At 40.9% G+C, this 21,532-nt stretch overlaps 1 protein-coding gene across 1 annotated transcript in view; it reads right to left on the bottom strand.

Moving 5' to 3' along the window:
- The window catches only part of LOC146175316 (uncharacterized), a 44,682-nt gene extending 32,953 nt beyond the window's left edge, over window positions 1–11,729 (bottom strand). The window contains exons 1-3 of the mRNA XM_084585559.1: window positions 11,394–11,729; window positions 11,134–11,313; window positions 10,982–11,051 (exon numbers count right to left, since the gene is read on the bottom strand). Coding sequence (XP_084441685.1) covers window positions 10,982–11,051; window positions 11,134–11,313; window positions 11,394–11,711 — 568 coding nt within the window. The 5' untranslated portion in view covers window positions 11,712–11,729. The remainder of the gene's footprint in view (window positions 1–10,981; window positions 11,052–11,133; window positions 11,314–11,393) is intronic.
- Window positions 11,730–21,532: the final 9,803 nt, after the last annotated feature.

Raw genomic sequence — 21,532 nt, 5'->3', positions numbered from 1 at the left:
GTGAACGCTAGCCTCTTTTTTTTTTATCTCTCCTTTAAGAGGAATTCGTCGAGTGACGTAAGTAAAGTTATATATTTCATGACAACATGTGCATAATACTTGCTGTATCCACTTATAGCGGCTTCCCCCGTGCATTATTTTAAGATCCCAGGGCATGAAATCGCAAAAAAACAAGTGTAAGAGTACATGCCGGAGTGATACGCTAGGCCCTCTTTTTTTTTTATCTCTCCTTTAAGAGGAATTCGTCGAGTGACGGTAATAAAGGTTTATTTATTTCATTACAACATGTGCATAATTACTGCTTGTGTAGCCTACTTATTGATGCTGTGCGCTCTCGTGCATTATTTGTAAGATCCCACGGGTACAGAAATCGCAAAACACGTGTAAGAGTACATGCCGGAGTGGAACGCTAGGCCTCTTTTTTTTTTTTTATCTCTCACCTTTAAGAGGAATTCAGTCGAGTGACAGGTAAGTAAAGTTATATATTTCATACAACATGTGGCATAATACTGCTGTACCCACTTATAGCTGCTTCCCTCGTGCATTATTTTAAGATCCCAGGGCAGAAATTCCGCCCGCAAAACCACGTGTAAGAGTACATGCCGGAGGTGAACGCTAGGCCCTCTTTTTTTTTCTATCTCTCCGCTTTCTATAAGATGACGGAACTTCGTCGAGTGACGTGTAAGTAAAGTTCATATATTTCAATACAACATGTGCATAATACTGCTGTCCCACTTATAGGCTGCTTCCTCGTGCATTATTTTAAAAAGACTCCCATGGCATGAAATCGCAAAACACGTGTAAGAGTACATGCCGGACGTGAAACGCTAGGCTCTTTTTTTTTTTTTATCTCTCCCTTTAAGAGGAATTCGTCGAAGTGACAGTAAGTAAAGTTTTATATTTCATACAACATGTGCATATACTGCTGTACCACTCTATAGCTTGCTGTCCCTCGTGCATTATTTTAAGATCCCAGGGCAGAAATCGCAAAACACGTGTAAGAGTACATGCTGCGGAGTGAACGCTAGGCCTCTTTTTTTTTTTATCTCTCCCTTTAAGAGGAATTCGTCGAGTGACGTAAGTAAAGTTATATATTTCATACAACATGTGCATAATACTGCTGTACCACTTATAGCTGCTTCCCTCGTGCATTATTTTAAGATCCCCAGGGCAGAAATCGCAAAACACGTGTAAGAGTACATGCCGGAGTGAACGCTAGGCCTCTTTTTTTTTTTATCTCTCCCTTTAAGAGGAATTCGTCGAGTGACAGTAAGTAAAGTTATATATTTCATACAACATGTGCATAATACTGCTGTACCACTTATAGCTGCTTCCCTCGTGCATTATTTTAAGATCCCAGGGCAGAAATCGCAAAACACGTGTTAAGAGTACATGCCGGAGTGAACGCTAGGCCTCTTTTTTTTTTTATCTCTCCCTTTAAGAGGAATTCGTCGAGTGACAGTAAGTAAAGTTATATATTTCATACAACATGTGCATAATACTGCTGTACCACTTATAGCTGCTTCCCTCGTGCATTATTTTAAGATCCCAGGGCAGAAATCGCAAAACACGTGTAAGAGTACATGCCGGAGTGAACGCTAGGCCTCTTTTTTTTTTTATCTCTCCCTTTAAGAGGAATTCGTCGAGTGACGGTAAGTAAAGTTATATATTTCATACAACATGTGCATAATACTGCTGTACCACTTATAGCTGCTTCCCTCGTGCATTATTTTAAGATCCCAGGGCAGAAATCGCAAAACACGTGTAAGAGTACATGCCGGAGTGAACGCTAGGCCTCTTTTTTTTTTATCTCTCCCTTTAAGAGGAATTCGTCGAGTGACAGTAAGTAAAGTTATATATTTCATACAACATGTGCATAATACTGCTGTACCACTTATAGCTGCTTCCCTCGTGCATTATTTTAAGATCCCAGGGCAGAAATCGCAAAACACGTGTAAGAGTACATGCCGGAGTGAACGCTAGGCCTCTTTTTTTTTTTTATCTCTCCCTTTAAGAGGAATTCGTCGAGTGACAGTAAGTAAAGTTATATATTTCATACAACATGTGCATAATACTGCTGTACCACTTATAGCTGCTTCCCTCGTGCATTATTTTAAGATCCCAGGGCAGAAATCGCAAAACACGTGTAAGAGTACATGCCGGAGTGAACGCTAGGCCTCTTTTTTTTTTTATCTCTCCCTTTAAGAGGAATTCGTCGAGTGACAGTAAGTAAAGTTATATATTTCATACAACATGTGCATAATACTGCTGTACCACTTATAGCTGCTTCCCTCGTGCATTATTTTAAGATCCCAGGGCAGAAATCGCAAAACACGTGTAAGAGTACATGCCGGGAGTGAACGCTAGGCCTCTTTTTTTTTTTATCTCTCCCTTTAAGAGGAATTCGTCGAGTGACAGTAAGTAAAGTTATATATTTCATACAACATGTGCATAATACTGCTGTACCACTTATAGCTGCTTCCCTCGTGCATTATTTTAAGATCCCAGGGCAGAAATCGCAAAACACGTGTAAGAGTACATGCCGGAGTGAACGCTAGGCCTCTTTTTTTTTTTTATCTCTCCCTTTAAGAGGAATTCGTCGAGTGACAGTAAGTAAAGTTATATATTTCATACAACATGTGCATAATACTGCTGTACCACTTATAGCTGCTTCCCTCGTGCATTATTTTAAGATCCCAGGGCAGAAATCGCAAAACACGTGTAAGAGTACATGCCGGAGTGAACGCTAGGCCTCTTTTTTTTTTTATCTCTCCCTTTAAGAGGAATTCGTCGAGTGACAGTAAGTAAAGTTATATATTTCATACAACATGTGCATAATACTGCTGTACCACTTATAGCTGCTTCCCTCGTGCATTATTTTAAGATCCCAGGGCAGAAATCGGCAAAACACGTGTAAGAGTACATGCCGGAGTGAACGCTAGGCCTCTTTTTTTTTTTATCTCTCCCTTTAAGAGGAATTCGTCGAGTGACAGTAAGTAAAGTTATATATTTCATACAACATGTGCATAATACTGCTGTACCACTTATAGCTGCTTCCCTCGTGCATTATTTTAAGATCCCAGGGCAGAAATCGCAAAACACGTGTAAGAGTACATGCCGGAGTGAACGCTAGGCCTCTTTTTTTTTTTTATCTCTCCCTTTAAGAGGAATTCGTCGAGTGACAGTAAGTAAAGTTATATATTTCATACAACATGTGCATAATACTGCTGTACCACTTATAGCTGCTTCCCTCGTGCATTATTTTAAGATCCCAGGGCAGAAATCGCAAAACACGTGTAAGAGTACATGCCGGAGTGAACGCTAGGCCTCTTTTTTTTTTTATCTCTCCCTTTAAGAGGAATTCGTCGAGTGACAGTAAGTAAAGTTATATATTTCATACAACATGTGCATAATACTGCTGTACCACTTATAGCTGCTTCCCTCGTGCATTATTTTAAGATCCCAGGGCAGAAATCGCAAAACACGTGTAAGAGTACATGCCGGAGTGAACGCTAGGCCTCTTTTTTTTTTTTATCTCTCCCTTTAAGAGGAATTCGTCGAGTGACAGTAAGTAAAGTTATATATTTCATACAACATGTGCATAATACTGCTGTACCACTTATAGCTGCTTCCCTCGTGCATTATTTTAAGATCCCAGGGCAGAAATCGCAAAACACGTGTAAGAGTACATGCCGGAGTGAACGCTAGGCCTCTTTTTTTTTTTTTATCTCTCCCTTTAAGAGGAATTCGTCGAGTGACAGTAAGTAAAGTTATATATTTCATACAACATGTGCATAATACTGCTGTACCACTTATAGCTGCTTCCCTCGTGCATTATTTTAAGATCCCAGGGCAGAAATCGCAAAACACGTGTAAGAGTACATGCCGGAGTGAACGCTAGGCCTCTTTTTTTTTTATCTCTCCCTTTAAGAGGAATTCGTCGAGTGACGTAAGTAAAGTTATATATTTCATACAACATGTGCATAATACTGCTGTACCACTTATAGCTGCTTCCCTCGTGCATTATTTTAAGATCCCAGGGCAGAAATCGCAAAACACGTGTAAGAGTACATGCCGGAGTGAACGCTAGGCCTCTTTTTTTTTTTTATCTCTCCCTTTAAGAGGAATTCGTCGAGTGACAGTAAGTAAAGTTATATATTTCATACAACATGTGCATAATACTGCTGTACCACTTATAGCTGCTTCCCTCGTGCATTATTTTAAGATCCCAGGGCAGAAATCGCAAAACACGTGTAAGAGTACATGCCGGAGTGAACGCTAGGCCTCTTTTTTTTTTATCTCTCCCTTTAAGAGGAATTCGTCGAGTGACGGTAAGTAAAGTTATATATTTCATACAACATGTGCATAATACTGCTGTACCACTTATAGCTGCTTCCCTCGTGCATTATTTTAAGATCCCAGGGCAGAAATCGCAAAACACGTGTAAGAGTACATGCCGGAGTGAACGCTAGGCCTCTTTTTTTTTTTATCTCTCCCTTTAAGAGGAATTCGTCGAGTGACGGTAAGTAAAGTTATATATTTCATACAACATGTGCATAATACTGCTGTACCACTTATAGCTGCTTCCCTCGTGCATTATTTTAAGATCCCAGGGCAGAAATCGCAAAACACGTGTAAGAGTACATGCCGGAGTGAACGCTAGGCCTCTTTTTTTTTTTTTATCTCTCCCTTTAAGAGGAATTCGTCGAGTGACAGTAAGTAAAGTTATATATTTCATACAACATGTGCATAATACTGCTGTACCACTTATAGCTGCTTCCCTCGTGCATTATTTTAAGATCCCAGGGCAGAAATCGCAAAACACGTGTAAGAGTACATGCCGGAGTGAACGCTAGGCCTCTTTTTTTTTTTTTTTATCTCTCCCTTTAAGAGGAATTCGTCGAGTGACGGTAAGTAAAGTTATATATTTCATACAACATGTGCATAATACTGCTGTACCACTTATAGCTGCTTCCCTCGTGCATTATTTTAAGATCCCAGGGCAGAAATCGCAAAACACGTGTAAGAGTACATGCCGGAGTGAACGCTAGGCCTCTTTTTTTTTTTTATCTCTCCCTTTAAGAGGAATTCGTCGAGTGACAGTAAGTAAAGTTATATATTTCATACAACATGTGCATAATACTGCTGTACCACTTATAGCTGCTTCCCTCGTGCATTATTTTAAGATCCCAGGGCAGAAATCGCAAAACACGTGTAAGAGTACATGCCGGAGTGAACGCTAGGCCTCTTTTTTTTTTTTATCTCTCCCTTTAAGAGGAATTCGTCGAGTGACAGTAAGTAAAGTTATATATTTCATACAACATGTGCATAATACTGCTGTACCACTTATAGCTGCTTCCCTCGTGCATTATTTTAAGATCCCAGGGCAGAAATCGCAAAACACGTGTAAGAGTACATGCCGGAGTGAACGCTAGGCCTCTTTTTTTTTTTTATCTCTCCCTTTAAGAGGAATTCGTCGAGTGACAGTAAGTAAAGTTATATATTTCATACAACATGTGCATAATACTGCTGTACCACTTATAGCTGCTTCCCTCGTGCATTATTTTAAGATCCCAGGGCAGAAATCGCAAAACACGTGTAAGAGTACATGCCGGAGTGAACGCTAGGCCTCTTTTTTTTTTATTATCTCTCCCTTTAAGAGGAATTCGTCGAGTGACAGTAAGTAAAGTTATATATTTCATACAACATGTGCATAATACTGCTGTACCACTTATAGCTGCTTCCCTCGTGCATTATTTTAAGATCCCAGGGCAGAAATCGCAAAACACGTGTAAGAGTACATGCCGGAGTGAACGCTAGGCCTCTTTTTTTTTTTTTTATCTCTCCCTTTAAGAGGAATTCGTCGAGTGACAGTAAGTAAAGTTATATATTTCATACAACATGTGCATAATACTGCTGTACCACTTATAGCTGCTTCCCTCGTGCATTATTTTAAGATCCCAGGGCAGAAATCGCAAAACACGTGTAAGAGTACATGCCGGAGTGAACGCTAGGCCTCTTTTTTTTTTTTTTTATCTCTCCCTTTAAGAGGAATTCGTCGAGTGACAGTAAGTAAAGTTATATATTTCATACAACATGTGCATAATACTGCTGTACCACTTATAGCTGCTTCCCTCGTGCATTATTTTAAGATCCCAGGGCAGAAATCGCAAAACACGTGTAAGAGTACATGCCGGAGTGAACGCTAGGCCTCTTTTTTTTTTTTATCTCTCCCTTTAAGAGGAATTCGTCGAGTGACAGTAAGTAAAGTTATATATTTCATACAACATGTGCATAATACTGCTGTACCACTTATAGCTGCTTCCCTCGTGCATTATTTTAAGATCCCAGGGCAGAAATCGCAAAACACGTGTAAGAGTACATGCCGGAGTGAACGCTAGGCCTCTTTTTTTTTTTTTATCTCTCCCTTTAAGAGGAATTCGTCGAGTGACAGTAAGTAAAGTTATATATTTCATACAACATGTGCATAATACTGCTGTACCACTTATAGCTGCTTCCCTCGTGCATTATTTTAAGATCCCAGGGCAGAAATCGCAAAACACGTGTAAGAGTACATGCCGGAGTGAACGCTAGGCCTCTTTTTTTTTTTTTATCTCTCCCTTTAAGAGGAATTCGTCGAGTGACAGTAAGTAAAGTTATATATTTCATACAACATGTGCATAATACTGCTGTACCACTTATAGCTGCTTCCCTCGTGCATTATTTTAAGATCCCAGGGCAGAAATCGCAAAACACGTGTAAGAGTACATGCCGGAGTGAACGCTAGGCCTCTTTTTTTTTTTTTATCTCTCCCTTTAAGAGGAATTCGTCGAGTGACAGTAAGTAAAGTTATATATTTCATACAACATGTGCATAATACTGCTGTACCACTTATAGCTGCTTCCCTCGTGCATTATTTTAAGATCCCAGGGCAGAAATCGCAAAACACGTGTAAGAGTACATGCCGGAGTGAACGCTAGGCCTCTTTTTTTTTTTATCTCTCCCTTTAAGAGGAATTCGTCGAGTGACAGTAAGTAAAGTTATATATTTCATACAACATGTGCATAATACTGCTGTACCACTTATAGCTGCTTCCCTCGTGCATTATTTTAAGATCCCAGGGCAGAAATCGCAAAACACGTGTAAGAGTACATGCCGGAGTGAACGCTAGGCCTCTTTTTTTTTTTATCTCTCCCTTTAAGAGGAATTCGTCGAGTGACAGTAAGTAAAGTTATATATTTCATACAACATGTGCATAATACTGCTGTACCACTTATAGCTGCTTCCCTCGTGCATTATTTTAAGATCCCAGGGCAGAAATCGCAAAACACGTGTAAGAGTACATGCCGGAGTGAACGCTAGGCCTCTTTTTTTTTTTATCTCTCCCTTTAAGAGGAATTCGTCGAGTGACAGTAAGTAAAGTTATATATTTCATACAACATGTGCATAATACTGCTGTACCACTTATAGCTGCTTCCCTCGTGCATTATTTTAAGATCCCAGGGCAGAAATCGCAAAACACGTGTAAGAGTACATGCCGGAGTGAACGCTAGGCCTCTTTTTTTTTTTTTTTATCTCTCCCTTTAAGAGGAATTCGTCGAGTGACAGTAAGTAAAGTTATATATTTCATACAACATGTGCATAATACTGCTGTACCACTTATAGCTGCTTCCCTCGTGCATTATTTTAAGATCCCAGGGCAGAAATCGCAAAACACGTGTAAGAGTACATGCCGGAGTGAACGCTAGGCCTCTTTTTTTTTTTATCTCTCCCTTTAAGAGGAATTCGTCGAGTGACAGTAAGTAAAGTTATATATTTCATACAACATGTGCATAATACTGCTGTACCACTTATAGCTGCTTCCCTCGTGCATTATTTTAAGATCCCAGGGCAGAAATCGCAAAACACGTGTAAGAGTACATGCCGGAGTGAACGCTAGGCCTCTTTTTTTTTTTTTATCTCTCCCTTTAAGAGGAATTCGTCGAGTGACAGTAAGTAAAGTTATATATTTCATACAACATGTGCATAATACTGCTGTACCACTTATAGCTGCTTCCCTCGTGCATTATTTTAAGATCCCAGGGCAGAAATCGCAAAACACGTGTAAGAGTACATGCCGGAGTGAACGCTAGGCCTCTTTTTTTTTTACCTCTCCCTTTAAGAGGAATTCGTCGAGTGACAGTAAGTAAAGTTATATATTTCATACAACATGTGCATAATACTGCTGTACCACTTATAGCTGCTTCCCTCGTGCATTATTTTAAGATCCCAGGGCAGAAATCGCAAAACACGTGTAAGAGTACATGCCGGAGTGAACGCTAGGCCTCTTTTTTTTTTTTTATCTCTCCCTTTAAGAGGAATTCGTCGAGTGACAGTAAGTAAAGTTATATATTTCATACAACATGTGCATAATACTGCTGTACCACTTATAGCTGCTTCCCTCGTGCATTATTTTAAGATCCCAGGGCAGAAATCGCAAAACACGTGTAAGAGTACATGCCGGAGTGAACGCTAGGCCTCTTTTTTTTTTTTTATCTCTCCCTTTAAGAGGAATTCGTCGAGTGACAGTAAGTAAAGTTATATATTTCATACAACATGTGCATAATACTGCTGTACCACTTATAGCTGCTTCCCTCGTGCATTATTTTAAGATCCCAGGGCAGAAATCGCAAAACACGTGTAAGAGTACATGCCGGAGTGAACGCTAGGCCTCTTTTTTTTTTTTTATCTCTCCCTTTAAGAGGAATTCGTCGAGTGACAGTAAGTAAAGTTATATATTTCATACAACATGTGCATAATACTGCTGTACCACTTATAGCTGCTTCCCTCGTGCATTATTTTAAGATCCCAGGGCAGAAATCGCAAAACACGTGTAAGAGTACATGCCGGAGGGAACGCTAGGCCTCTTTTTTTTTTATCTCTCCCTTTAAGAGGAATTCGTCGAGTGACAGTAAGTAAAGTTATATATTTCATACAACATGTGCATAATACTGCTGTACCACTTATAGCTGCTTCCCTCGTGCATTATTTTAAGATCCCAGGGCAGAAATCGCAAAACACGTGTAAGAGTACATGCCGGAGTGAACGCTAGGCCTCTTTTTTTTTTTTATCTCTCCCTTTAAGAGGAATTCGTCGAGTGACGGTAAGTAAAGTTATATATTTCATACAACATGTGCATAATACTGCTGTACCACTTATAGCTGCTTCCCTCGTGCATTATTTTAAGATCCCAGGGCAGAAATCGCAAAACACGTGTAAGAGTACATGCCGGAGTGAACGCTAGGCCTCTTTTTTTTTTTATCTCTCCCTTTAAGAGGAATTCGTCGAGTGACGGTAAGTAAAGTTATATATTTCATACAACATGTGCATAATACTGCTGTACCACTTATAGCTGCTTCCCTCGTGCATTATTTTAAGATCCCAGGGCAGAAATCGCAAAACACGTGTAAGAGTACATGCCGGAGTGAACGCTAGGCCTCTTTTTTTTTTTATCTCTCCCTTTAAGAGGAATTCGTCGAGTGACGGTAAGTAAAGTTATATATTTCATACAACATGTGCATAATACTGCTGTACCACTTATAGCTGCTTCCCTCGTGCATTATTTTAAGATCCCAGGGCAGAAATCGCAAAACACGTGTAAGAGTACATGCCGGAGTGAACGCTAGGCCTCTTTTTTTTTTATCTCTCCCTTTAAGAGGAATTCGTCGAGTGACGGTAAGTAAAGTTATATATTTCATACAACATGTGCATAATACTGCTGTACCACTTATAGCTGCTTCCCTCGTGCATTATTTTAAGATCCCAGGGCAGAAATCGCAAAACACGTGTAAGAGTACATGCCGGAGTGAACGCTAGGCCTCTTTTTTTTTTTATCTCTCCCTTTAAGAGGAATTCGTCGAGTGACAGTAAGTAAAGTTATATATTTCATACAACATGTGCATAATACTGCTGTACCACTTATAGCTGCTTCCCTCGTGCATTATTTTAAGATCCCAGGGCAGAAATCGCAAAACACGTGTAAGAGTACATGCCGGAGTGAACGCTAGGCCTCTTTTTTTTTTTATCTCTCCCTTTAAGAGGAATTCGTCGAGTGACGGTAAGTAAAGTTATATATTTCATACAACATGTGCATAATACTGCTGTATTATGCACATGTCGCGGTGCTGTACACAGCACCGCGACGAGATGCTTCGAACTATGCATGGGATTTATGAGAGAAAAAAAAAAACAAACACGGCAGAAAACCGCACTGTGTGCACAATACTCCTGTCGCGAGGCCTATACATGTGATCGTCGGAGCAGCGTTGAAATGAAAGACGCGGGCGGCATGATGCTGCAGATGTCCCACGAGGTAAGCGGCAATTATTTAGGCTGTACAGAATCCATATTTCAGACGATTGTGCCGTTGTTATAGTAAATGGTGCTCACATTAAAAAAAAAAAAACGACGTAACAAAGCCGTAATGAGCGCAGCCCTGTTGCAATAAGGCCTAGCGTTCGCTGCGGCAGCTACGCTTACACGTGTTTTGTGATTCCTGTCCTAGGGTCTTAAATAATGCACGAGGGAAGCAGCTATAAGCGGTACAGCAGTATTATGCGCATGCTATACGAAATATATAATTTCGCTGCGGCAGCTACGCTTTAAGTACAACGATATACTACGTGCAACATATCTAAAGAGAGGGAACTGGATCACGGGACTGCAAGCCTGCGGTCTGCCAGGAAACAATGGGGTGGCCCTGAAAAGGGCCGTTTGTATGCGCAGCGTTCCATCGGTGACTTGCAGTGGCATGGCAGCGTGGTCAGCAAAACGAGCTGCACTCTCCCGTCTCGTGGCCCTTCGCCCTGCATCGCCGACAGTGGTGGACAACGTACACCGCTCCTGGTTCTGCCCTTGACGCTGCAGCGATGTCGGAGCCGTACACTTTGACCAGGGCCGCGACGATGATCTTCGAGAGCTGATCGATGCCGCGACCCCTTGCCACGTGGTAACTGCATGTCGGCCGCGTACAGACAACGCCTCGGCCGCTTCGCAGCATCCAGGAAACGGTGCTGCAAGAGTGTCGAAAAAGTTGCGTTATGAACTCAACAATTTGATAAATGAGTAACAAACGAGAAAACAAAGCATTCTTACCTCAGGGTTCAGAATGCACACGTCAGGCATGCGCCGCAGCGCAGCAGTCAGGCGCCGGTTCAGCTGCCGACGACGGGCGTTTTCATGAAGCGCTTCGCTCTCGTTTTTGAAATACCGCGGCAGTATTTTAAAAACCAACACCATCCGTGCGACGTGCTGCTGCAGCTGCCGCACGAGGTCCTGGAAGCACGTGGGGCAAGATGAACGGCACAGCACTTTTAAAGCAAATTGTGAGACGATTTTACGTAATTTACACGTACCTTGATGTTGGCGGCGATTTCCCGCGGGCCATGACCATTAGCGAGGTCATTGCCCCCTACATACAAAATAACAAAATCGGCGTGCAAACGCATCTGCGCGACCTTAAATGACAGTGAGGTGGCATCATAACCGCCAAAACTGAAAGTGCACGTCTCAACATGCGGCGAAAGCCGCAGGCGAGACCTGCACAAGAATTTCATTTGGCTATCGCCGATTATGACACCACGCAGGACCGCCATCATAGGAATTACGCGCCGCAACGAGACCCACGAGCCGAATACGCGCCGCAGCGAGAACCACGAACCGAATGCCGGCATATCGCGCGCGCCGCCGGAGCGGCCGGTACCTAGGGATTCCCTAGATGGGTTAGGGACGAAAAAAACAAGCAAACCCAGTTTTCATTGACGTCACATCCGGTTAAGCATTGAGCGTGACGCGAAAAACGTCACGCCAGGCCGCTGCGTGTCCACCAATCAGCGTTTCCAGCCGATCTACCCGCAAACGCTTCTCTTCGGCACCTACCCAGACCTCAAACGAGGCTGAGGTAGTGCCATCCCCTGCCCTGGTGGAAGCAGCTCCCGCTCCTCCACCACCCCCAAAACAGGCTACGCGTCCCTCAGGGTCGGCGGGCCACAAGACCTCTGCCCACGAGGCAAGGTCTAAAAATAAGGAACACGTGCCTCTGGCACGTTCGTCCAGCACCTCAGACGAGGTAATGGACATAGGCCAGGACAGCTCTTTGCCGTCTTCGTCACAGAGACGGCGGAGCTCCTTGGAACGAACAAAAACAGACAACGCCCGAATCACGGGCCCTGGAAAAAACTTAACTTAATCTCCAAGCTTTCAACAAAAAAAGATGGCATTCCTGGTACAGTGGAACTGTAGAGGACTTCTAAAGAATATTAATGACATAAAAGACATTCTAGATACAGTCTCGCCAGTTGCACTGTGCGTACAGGAAACAAATTTAGGTTGCATGCACTCGAATATACTGAAAAAATATCAAGTCTTCCGTCGAGATCGAGAGCAAGAAAGCAGGCTTTCGGGTGGTGCGGCCATCATATTGCAAAGTGGAGTTCCAGCTCAAGAACTCAAATTAAACACTCCCTTAGAAGCTGTAGCAGCCAGAATAATTGCCTTTAAAACTCTTACGGTGTGTTCTGTCTATATTCAACCAAATCTTAAAATAACACTCCATGATCTAGAAAACCTTTTTTGCCAGCTACCAGAGCCCTACCTAGTAGTAGGAGATTTTAATGCACACTCTCCTTTGTGGGGAAGTGAAAAAAGTGATACACGTGGACAGCTTATCGAGGATTTTATTCTTAGTTCAGACATTTGCTTATTGAACTCCTGTGAGCCCACGTACTGTTCACCAAGGACAGGAAAAATGAGTTTTTTAGATTTGGCTTTTAGTTCACCTTCCCTTTTTAATGATTTTAAATGGGATGTTCTGAACAACCCGTATAGTAGCGACCACCTGCCAGCAATAATCAGCTTATCATCCTCACCATCACTCATGCCGACCAAACCGAAACGGTGGAAACTTCACTTAGCAGATTGGGAGCTTTTTAAAGTAGAGGCGAATCTAGGAGCAGTTTTTACAGATGCCCTTAGTGTCGACAGAATAAATGAGTTGTTCACGACTTGCATTATCACTGCCGCTCACCTCGCCATTCCACAGTCCTTAGGTGTGGTGCGACAAAAACACAAGACGTGGTGGTCTCGGGAATGTAAGGAGGCCAAAAAGCGACAAAATAAAGCATGGGGTGTTTTCCGAAGGTACCCTACACACGAAAATCTTACAGCTTTTAAAAAGGCCAAAGCTAAAGCTCGATACATCCGTCGCAACTCTGAAAAAGAATCCTGGCAGAAGTATGTCACGTCAATAAATAGCTCAATGACTTCTAAAAAAATGTGGGAACAAGTTCGTAAACTCAGTGGAAACTTTTCCCCGTTTACAATTCCCATCCTCACAGCCCCTGGTGTTCAGACTAGCATAGAAGAACAGGCCAATATACTAGGCGAACATTTCGCACACGTTTCAAGTTCGTCACACTACACAGAAACATTCCTAAAATACAAAAACATAGCTGAGAAACAAAAACTCACAACAAGTGGTGGCAGAAATGAATCATATAATAGTTTTATTACACTCCAAGAAGTAAAGAACGTCCTTGCTGCTGGAAAACAGACTGCGCCTGGTCCTGACGAAATTCATTACGAAATGCTGGCTCATTTATCCGAGTCCTCTGTAGAGGCACTTGTGAAATTCTTTAACAAAATTTGGACTCTGGGTAAACTCCCGGAGGATTGGAAACAAGCCGTTATTGTTCCGTTTCTGAAACCAGGAAAGCCGCCGACCTCAGCGGGCAGTTACAGACCCATAGCTCTGACCAGCTGTTTAGCAAAATGTTTTGAAAGTGTTTTAAACATCCGACTAACTTTCATCTTAGAATCTCATAAACTTCTTAATGTTCATCAGTGTGGTTTTAAAAAAGGGTGTGCAACGACCGACCACTTAGTGCGTCTTGAAAATACTGTCAGGGAAGCGTTCATACATAAACAAAATTGCCTTGCCGTTTTCTTTGACATGGAAAAGGCATACGATACGACTTGGAGGTTCGGGATCCTACGCGATATAGCAGATTTGGGCATCCGAGGCCGGATGCTAAATGTTCTGAAGGACTTTCTATCAGGTCGTTCATTTCAAGTACGTCTCGGTACCACCTTCTCGAGGAACTTTATTCAAGAGAATGGGGTACCTCAGGGGTGCATTTTAAGTACAACTTTGTTTATTGTAAAAATGAATTCTATCAGCAAGGTAATCCCAAAACCCATTATGTTCTCGCTGTATGTCGACGACCTTCAAATAGCCTGCACATCCTCAAACATATCAATTTGTGAAAGACAAGTACAATTAACACTAAATAAACTAGACTCATGGGCTTTTAAAAATGGGTTCAAATTTTCCCCACAGAAAACCGTGGCAGTAATGTTCTCGCTGAAACGAGGTATACAGATCAATCCCAAGTTACACTTAAATGGGATTGAGTTGCCAGTAAAGAGCGAACATAAATTTTTGGGTGTAACGTTCGACAGAAAACTAACATTCCTGCCTCACATAAACATCCTAAAGAGGAAAGCCATAAAATCTCTAAACATACTGAAGGTTCTCTCTCGGAAACACTGGGGGTCTGATAGGGCGTGTCTTCTACATATATATCGATCTGTTGTGCGGTCTAGCTTGGACTACGGGTCCATAGTCTACGGGTCAGCTAGACCATCATACCTAAGGAAATTGGACCCGGTACATAACTTAGGTTTACGCCTTTCTTGTGGCGCTTACAGAACATCCCCTGTTGATAGTCTGTATGCAGAGACGAATGAGCCTCCGCTGAAAGATAGAAGGGCTTCACTTACATGTGCTTATGTCCTTAGAATAAGGTCACAGAAAAAACACCTCTGCTATCCAATAGTCTCAACATGCCGCTCACGAGTAATTTTCACAAATAAACCACAAGCGACGAGGCCACTGATAATGCGTTTCGAAAACATTTGCAGTGAGTTAGAAATTCTGGACACCTTGCCCGACACTGCACCAAAAAACAGCCCCCTACCCCCATGGTACAAACTTCCAAATGTCTGTGATCTCACTCTAACACACTTCAACAAAAGCCAAACTCCTAAAGAGCATATAATACAAGAATTTCGCACAATAAAAGAAAAGTACAGTAATTATACAGAGTTTTATACAGATGGATCAAAAACTTCTACTTATGTTGGCTGTGCCGTAGTTGAAGAGAACTGGGAACAAATAATTAGGCTTCCTCAGTGCGCATCAATCTTTACAGCTGAATCCTGTGCTATCCTGACAGCTGTAGAAAAAATAGTGAATGAAGGCATTTGTAACAGTGTCATCTACACCGATTCGTTGAGTGTACTGATGGCTTTAAATCACAGAAATGCTGCCATGCCTCTAATCGGTGACATAATACATAATGTAAAAATGATCACGACACAAGGACACAACATAGTGTTCTGTTGGGTCCCTAGTCACGTAGGCATTGACGGCAATGAAAGAGCAGACAAATGTGCTGCACTTGCCCACAACAAATTGATTCAGAAAGTAAACATACCACATAGTGATTGCTTGAAATTAATAAAACATAAACAGATGAATAAATGGCAGTCCAGATGGAACAACCAAGAAAATAATAAGTTGCGTCTCATAAAGCCTGTACTAGGAGAATGGCAATCGAGCACACATCAACAACGTTTTACGGAAGTGATAGTATGCCGTCTTCGTATTGGACATACACATCTAACACATAACTTTCTGCTAATGAAACATAACAAACCGACCTGTGAAGAATGCGACGAGATACTCACTGTAAACCACATTCTAATTACATGCTCAAAACTTGAGGCACTACGGAGAAAACATTTTACTATATTTTACAATCATACCATCCCATTCCATCCCACCTTGCTTTTAGGAGAAAGAGCACTTGTAAACCTAGCATCTGTTCTCAGTTTCCTAGAAGAAGGAAGCTTTTTAAATAAACTATAGATTAAACATATCCATTTCCTCTTTTGCAACCAGAACATACATTAACCTCGCTCTTGGCGCATGATAGCCTTAGTTGCTTATGCGCCATAAAACCCAACACAACACAACACAACATGAAATGAGTAAAAGTTTTGGTCATATATAAAAGACGAAAGAATATTTTCCAAGGGCCTTGAAAAGGTTATTCTAAGCCACCTCGACATAGTCAAGCACAATATTTTATCAAAATCTTGGCATGGCTTTCGAAAGGGCAGGTCGATCCGCCCTTTTATGGTTACAACATTAAGGCTGACATGTTCACTTTTGGCATTTTTGTTTTATTTATTATGCCATGTAACTCTTAATAAATTAGATTGTTATAGTGTCCATGCTCTTTTGCAATCATATCTGACCGGCTGAACTCGGTACATTCACATCAATGGATATATTATTCTAATTTGCTATGCCAGGTGAAAACCTTAACTGGTCTAACTAGTTTAAGGAACAAATTTCCAGTTAATCGCAGTTGAATTACAGTTGGGGATCCATTGTTATCCAACTGGGATGAACTAGAAATTTGTTCCTTAAGCCAGTTAGAGGGATTTGCACATATATGTTCCACAAGGCAGCATTCTTGGGCTGTTCTAAAATCTAATTTATACATAAATGATCTCATGCATCAACTTAAGTTTGTCTTTTAGCTCAACTAATAAACTTGATATGTTTGAAATGGCTTACAGCGTGCACTGTAAAAACTACTTGAACTACCAAATAAACAGCCTAAAAATTGATGAAACTAAAATCGAAGGGATTTTATTTGCTCCTAAAAACAAACATGTTTCCCCAAGCCTCAATTTAAAATTAAGAAGTCATGAAATAAACGTTGTGATACAGCATAAAATCCTAGGTGTATATTCTCAAGTCAGCTGACATGGGATAGTCACATTGAGCAGGTATCCAAAAAACTCCTGTTGTAGGTATGCCCTCTTTCAGACCCAGAATCAAGTTTACCCTGTCATATCCTGTTCCCACCTTAACCATTGCATGCTGGTATGGAAGGCAACTACTAAAAAAAAAAAGACATCAGTGCACTTCTGCCTCTAGAAAAAAAAAAAAAGCCGTTTGTTTCATAAACAATGTACTGTCAAGCTTCAACAGAGCTAATCATTCAGCATCAAATTGTCTATCTATATTATTTCTTTATAATTTATTATTACCATCTTTTTATCATTTGCACTTTGATGACGAAAAATGTCAGCAATTTATTAACCCAATCAGGGGCAACATTGTTTTAATATTTTGTACCTGTGAAAAAGGGATGGTTTGAATTGCCAAACTAATTACCTCCTTTAGTCTTTTAACTTGTACAGTGCTGGTTCTACTAAATAAACTGTATTTTTCCAATATCAACCATGTGAGTGACAAAGTTTTGTGTTCAGTATTTCTAGAGGGACCTGTGTTTTCTATTTTACTGTGCAATGCACGGTACCTTGTTCACTGAACCTATAAATGGGAATTTCGTGTGCATTTTGCTATGTTATTTTAGGAATAGTAATGTTGCATATTGGCGGTACTTTGGTTCATCTTTCATTTATATGCATGCACTCAGAAAAGGCTGAATTTCTTCGTTAGAAACTTCTTGTTTGAACTTTTGATAATTCTGTCACTGCAGCCTCCCTTACCTCGTCCTAAACTGTATCTGCAGCTTTTTGTCCGAGAGTTCATAAATGAAATGTTCAGCATAAATTAAATAAATTGAATTAAAATAATTTGAATTACAGCTGGGCTTTTGATTGGGAAATCACTTCTTTCCAGCTAGAAACCATATTCCTGCCAGAATGAGATAGTTTTCAGGCTCGATTATTGAACTACCTATCCATCTGGAATGTATCTTTGTTTCCAGATGGAAACTTTACATCTCCAGTCAAACAGCTAAACACTTTTTAGCTAGAGTGACTCCAACAAGTCATATAGTGACATATATATGATTCTGCACAACACTAAACAACATATACAACTCGGTGCACTCGCGTCGATACCATGCATGGAGCCAAGCATATAATAATCAGGCCATAATTAAGAGGTGCTGTATAGTACGTGGTTTTATATGCTAGTGTACTGAATGTGTTTGTGTGATATTATGTAGATATGTTAACGTAATTGCAATTAATGTCAGACCAGGTGATTCATATGAGTGGGTGAAAATGAGTAGCCGGAGCCCTCTATTTTATTGTTTATGTAAATAGAAAAAAAGGGTGCCCCATGGGGTAGTGATGAAAGCAAACCTTTCTAACAAAATACTATATCTGTGCATGCGCTTTGTTGCAGGCAGAATTTAAGAGATTTAGTTGCAAAGTACTGTTAGTTTAAAATGTATTCGCGGTAAGAGACAGGGGGAAAATTCTGCAACCCACTGCTTCAAGTATATTTTTATTATATTGTTTTATAGTCATTATTGAAAAAGTGCATAACAATGTAGAGAAGACTATATCAAAGGGATTTTGCTTTGTAATGTTAAATAATGTTTATAATACAACATAATGATATTCTTTGATAATTTATAACAATATAATAATTGTAACATTGAAAATATCAGATAATTACTTATGTAACACAAACAATATACAACTTACAGAATAGTTTTATTATTCTAATGTTGCTACCAGCTGAAGAATTATTTGGCAATTGCTGATTTGCTTCTTGTTCATTGTTTATTGGCATAGATGAAGCATGTATCTATGAGCGGAAACAGGTCTTGTCATCAGCTTTGCATGCGGTTCACTCTGCGGACAAGCAATTTACATTAACATGACCAATATATGTGCAGCTATCCCGTCCTTTGAGCTAAATTGTAGAATATATTTGTAGCAAAAGTTATAAATTTTCAACATGGATCTTTTTTATCACATTACCCAATTCCTATCACTACTTTGCCTGCTTCCGCCCACGATGCAGCATCACAGCCAGTGAAGAGGATATCGGGTACTTTTTTGTAAAAAAATATCATAATTGGTGGGCTTTACAGCAACATAAGTTGGCATGCAGAGAAGCCCCCTGTTTGTATACTGAAAACGTCCTTGCATTCCATCATTCTACAGTGTTCCTTTTTTTTTTTTCTCTTTCAAAAACAGCGTACCTGGAAAATCATTGAGATGGGGCAGTAAGTAAATATTTTCCAGCGCTGAAAAATTCGGCAGATATAATATGTGCCGTGCGTGACCCGCATGCATTAAATAAAGATTTTAGTTTTTTATTACTATTTTGCATGATCACCACAGCTCGTTTCGTAATATATTCAACCAGCTGTTACGCCCAAATGCGAGCACCCTGTTCTTTCTGTGGTACATATATGTCTCACTTGTAATATGTGTCACATATGATAACAGGCCGCGCGCACTACCGCGACCCTAGTGTGATTCGCATTTCATATAACCTAGAATTGCTTACACGGAAGCTCTACGGATAATATATAGCTACGCTTCGGCGTCGTTAGGTCGGATGTCCTGTTCACTGCAATTCTCTTAGACACTCGAAGTTGTATACTATCTCGTGTATGGTGTTCTCGTGTCTCCCAGGCCGCGTCGTCTGCCATCTCAGCTGCAGCCATGGATGGTATAACAGAATTGACAGGCGAAAACTAAAACACACCATCTATGCGGAACTTTATAGAGTCTGAAATTTAATTTTTAAGTGCAATATTTTCATTTGCGGTTGCTTTCTTTTTTTGTCAACAATTGGTACAGTGCGGCACTGCTGCAAGCTACTTTCACTGCGGGACGTATTACAAATGGCGGCGAAGAGATGTGTCGTTGTAGTAGTGTTCTAACCACTGTAGTTAGTGTGCTAGCCTCTATAGTGTCGTGTCTCTTTCCAGGGACCATATTACCACATTGAGAACACTTCCCGCATTGACTGTTTTGGTAAGGCTCTCTTAGCATTACTGAAAGTTATATAAAAAGAATTCACAGTGGATTTATTGCATTAGTCATTTATCGTAAAATTTGCGCGTAGATACTTCAATCATTTGTGCTCCCGGTTTCTTCACGTCGTTGGGATACAAGCGGGACAGTGTGTGTACCTGCGAGGTTTGTGTGCAGTGCGAGTTGCTTACAGCCCCTTCGGTCGCGTCTTCTCCAAGTGTGCAGTGCTGTACTTAAAGTAGTACGTAGTACATGTTAATTTGGTGCGGTAGCTACCCGTATAGCTACTCGCTGTGTCAGTATTTTTTTTTTATGTTGCTTTCCCGAGAACTGACCCTCATATGTAAGTGCATCGTTGTTGCTTTCAGCTGTTTTAGGCACAGCCTGCCTGTATGCTAGCACACCGTTTGTTGTGTGTGCTTCGCCCCTCTGTACCTGTGCACTGCAGAGAAGCACCAGAGCAGATGATCATCACTGTATTTTAGTTCATGTCATGGGCCGCCGGGACTTCATGTTCTGCCTTGTTTTACATGCTTACATTTTAGTTAACTGTTAATTCGTAAAATATAAACAGAGGTTAACTTTTCTCATATAGCTGTAAATATTTCGTCATACTGTCCAGGATGCCAAATGAATTGTTGAAATGTCAGGATGACGCTAGAAATATATTGATCCTTGTTTACCCTTTTGTGCTGTGCTACTGCCACAAATTCTGAACAGAACCAGTCAATTCATTTTCTATTGCTGTCCAAAAGAACTTAATACTCTCTTCATCAGTTTAAAAGAACTTCTGCTTATGTTGCCTCATATATGTTCTGTTTTCACCCAGAACCTCTCCACCTTCCCCAGTACTTCAAGAAATAAAAGTAGTCACTGAGCCGAGCCTAATTGTCCTTTGCTACTTTCACTAGAAACACATGACCCTGCTCGTCCATGTCATGGGCACGGTTAATGCTGACTTTGCAGAGTATGCTTTTCTTGTCTGCAATATTTGGGCATTTTCAAAACATATTCATCATTGCTCGTAGCAGGCATGCCCATGTGGACGAAAATACTGACTGTTCTAGAAATGAGCCCCACCTTGGCTTATGTGTCATGACATCAACTGTAGTTGATGTTGGGACTTGAGTCACAGGTGCTGACTCTAACTACAAAAGGCCTCAATTCAACTGGGAAGGGCATTCTTACACATCTTTTGACTGTGGACCAGTGCACTTGCGCTATTTCGAAACCATGCAAAAATACAGATCAAAACAGGATTGCTGTGCTGGGTGTTTAAATGTTTGGTTACTGGACAGTAGGTGCAGCAATTTCGCAAGAGTCCATGTGCCTGGTACGTTGTCACAAGAATGTACACAAAGAGACATATATATTACTTTGGTTGTTTTTATTCTAAAAGTCTTATGAGCTTGAAAAATTCCTTTATGCTGACAAAAGTATGTTCTCTGTGCGAGTTCAAAGTGTTGTGGTGGTGCCTGCTGCCCACAAGGTCAAAAGACATGCACAGAGAGAGAGAGAGACCCTTTAATGAAGAACAGAGATTTTAGCCGTTTAAATTTCTCTGACATGCTACTCTGTGTAGGAAGGGGAATTCGGGAGGTAAAGATGGAAAAAGAATCCTGAGGAGATTAAAAGAAATTAAGAGGGAGATAAAATGCAGCCATTA

The sequence above is a fragment of the Amblyomma maculatum genome, chromosome 11 (assembly GCF_055883805.1).
Source record: "Amblyomma maculatum isolate TAMU_Amacu chromosome 11, ASM5588380v1, whole genome shotgun sequence".
Taxonomy (NCBI): Eukaryota; Metazoa; Arthropoda; class Arachnida; order Ixodida; family Ixodidae; genus Amblyomma; species Amblyomma maculatum.
This window is presented reverse-complemented; position numbering and strand designations above follow the sequence as displayed.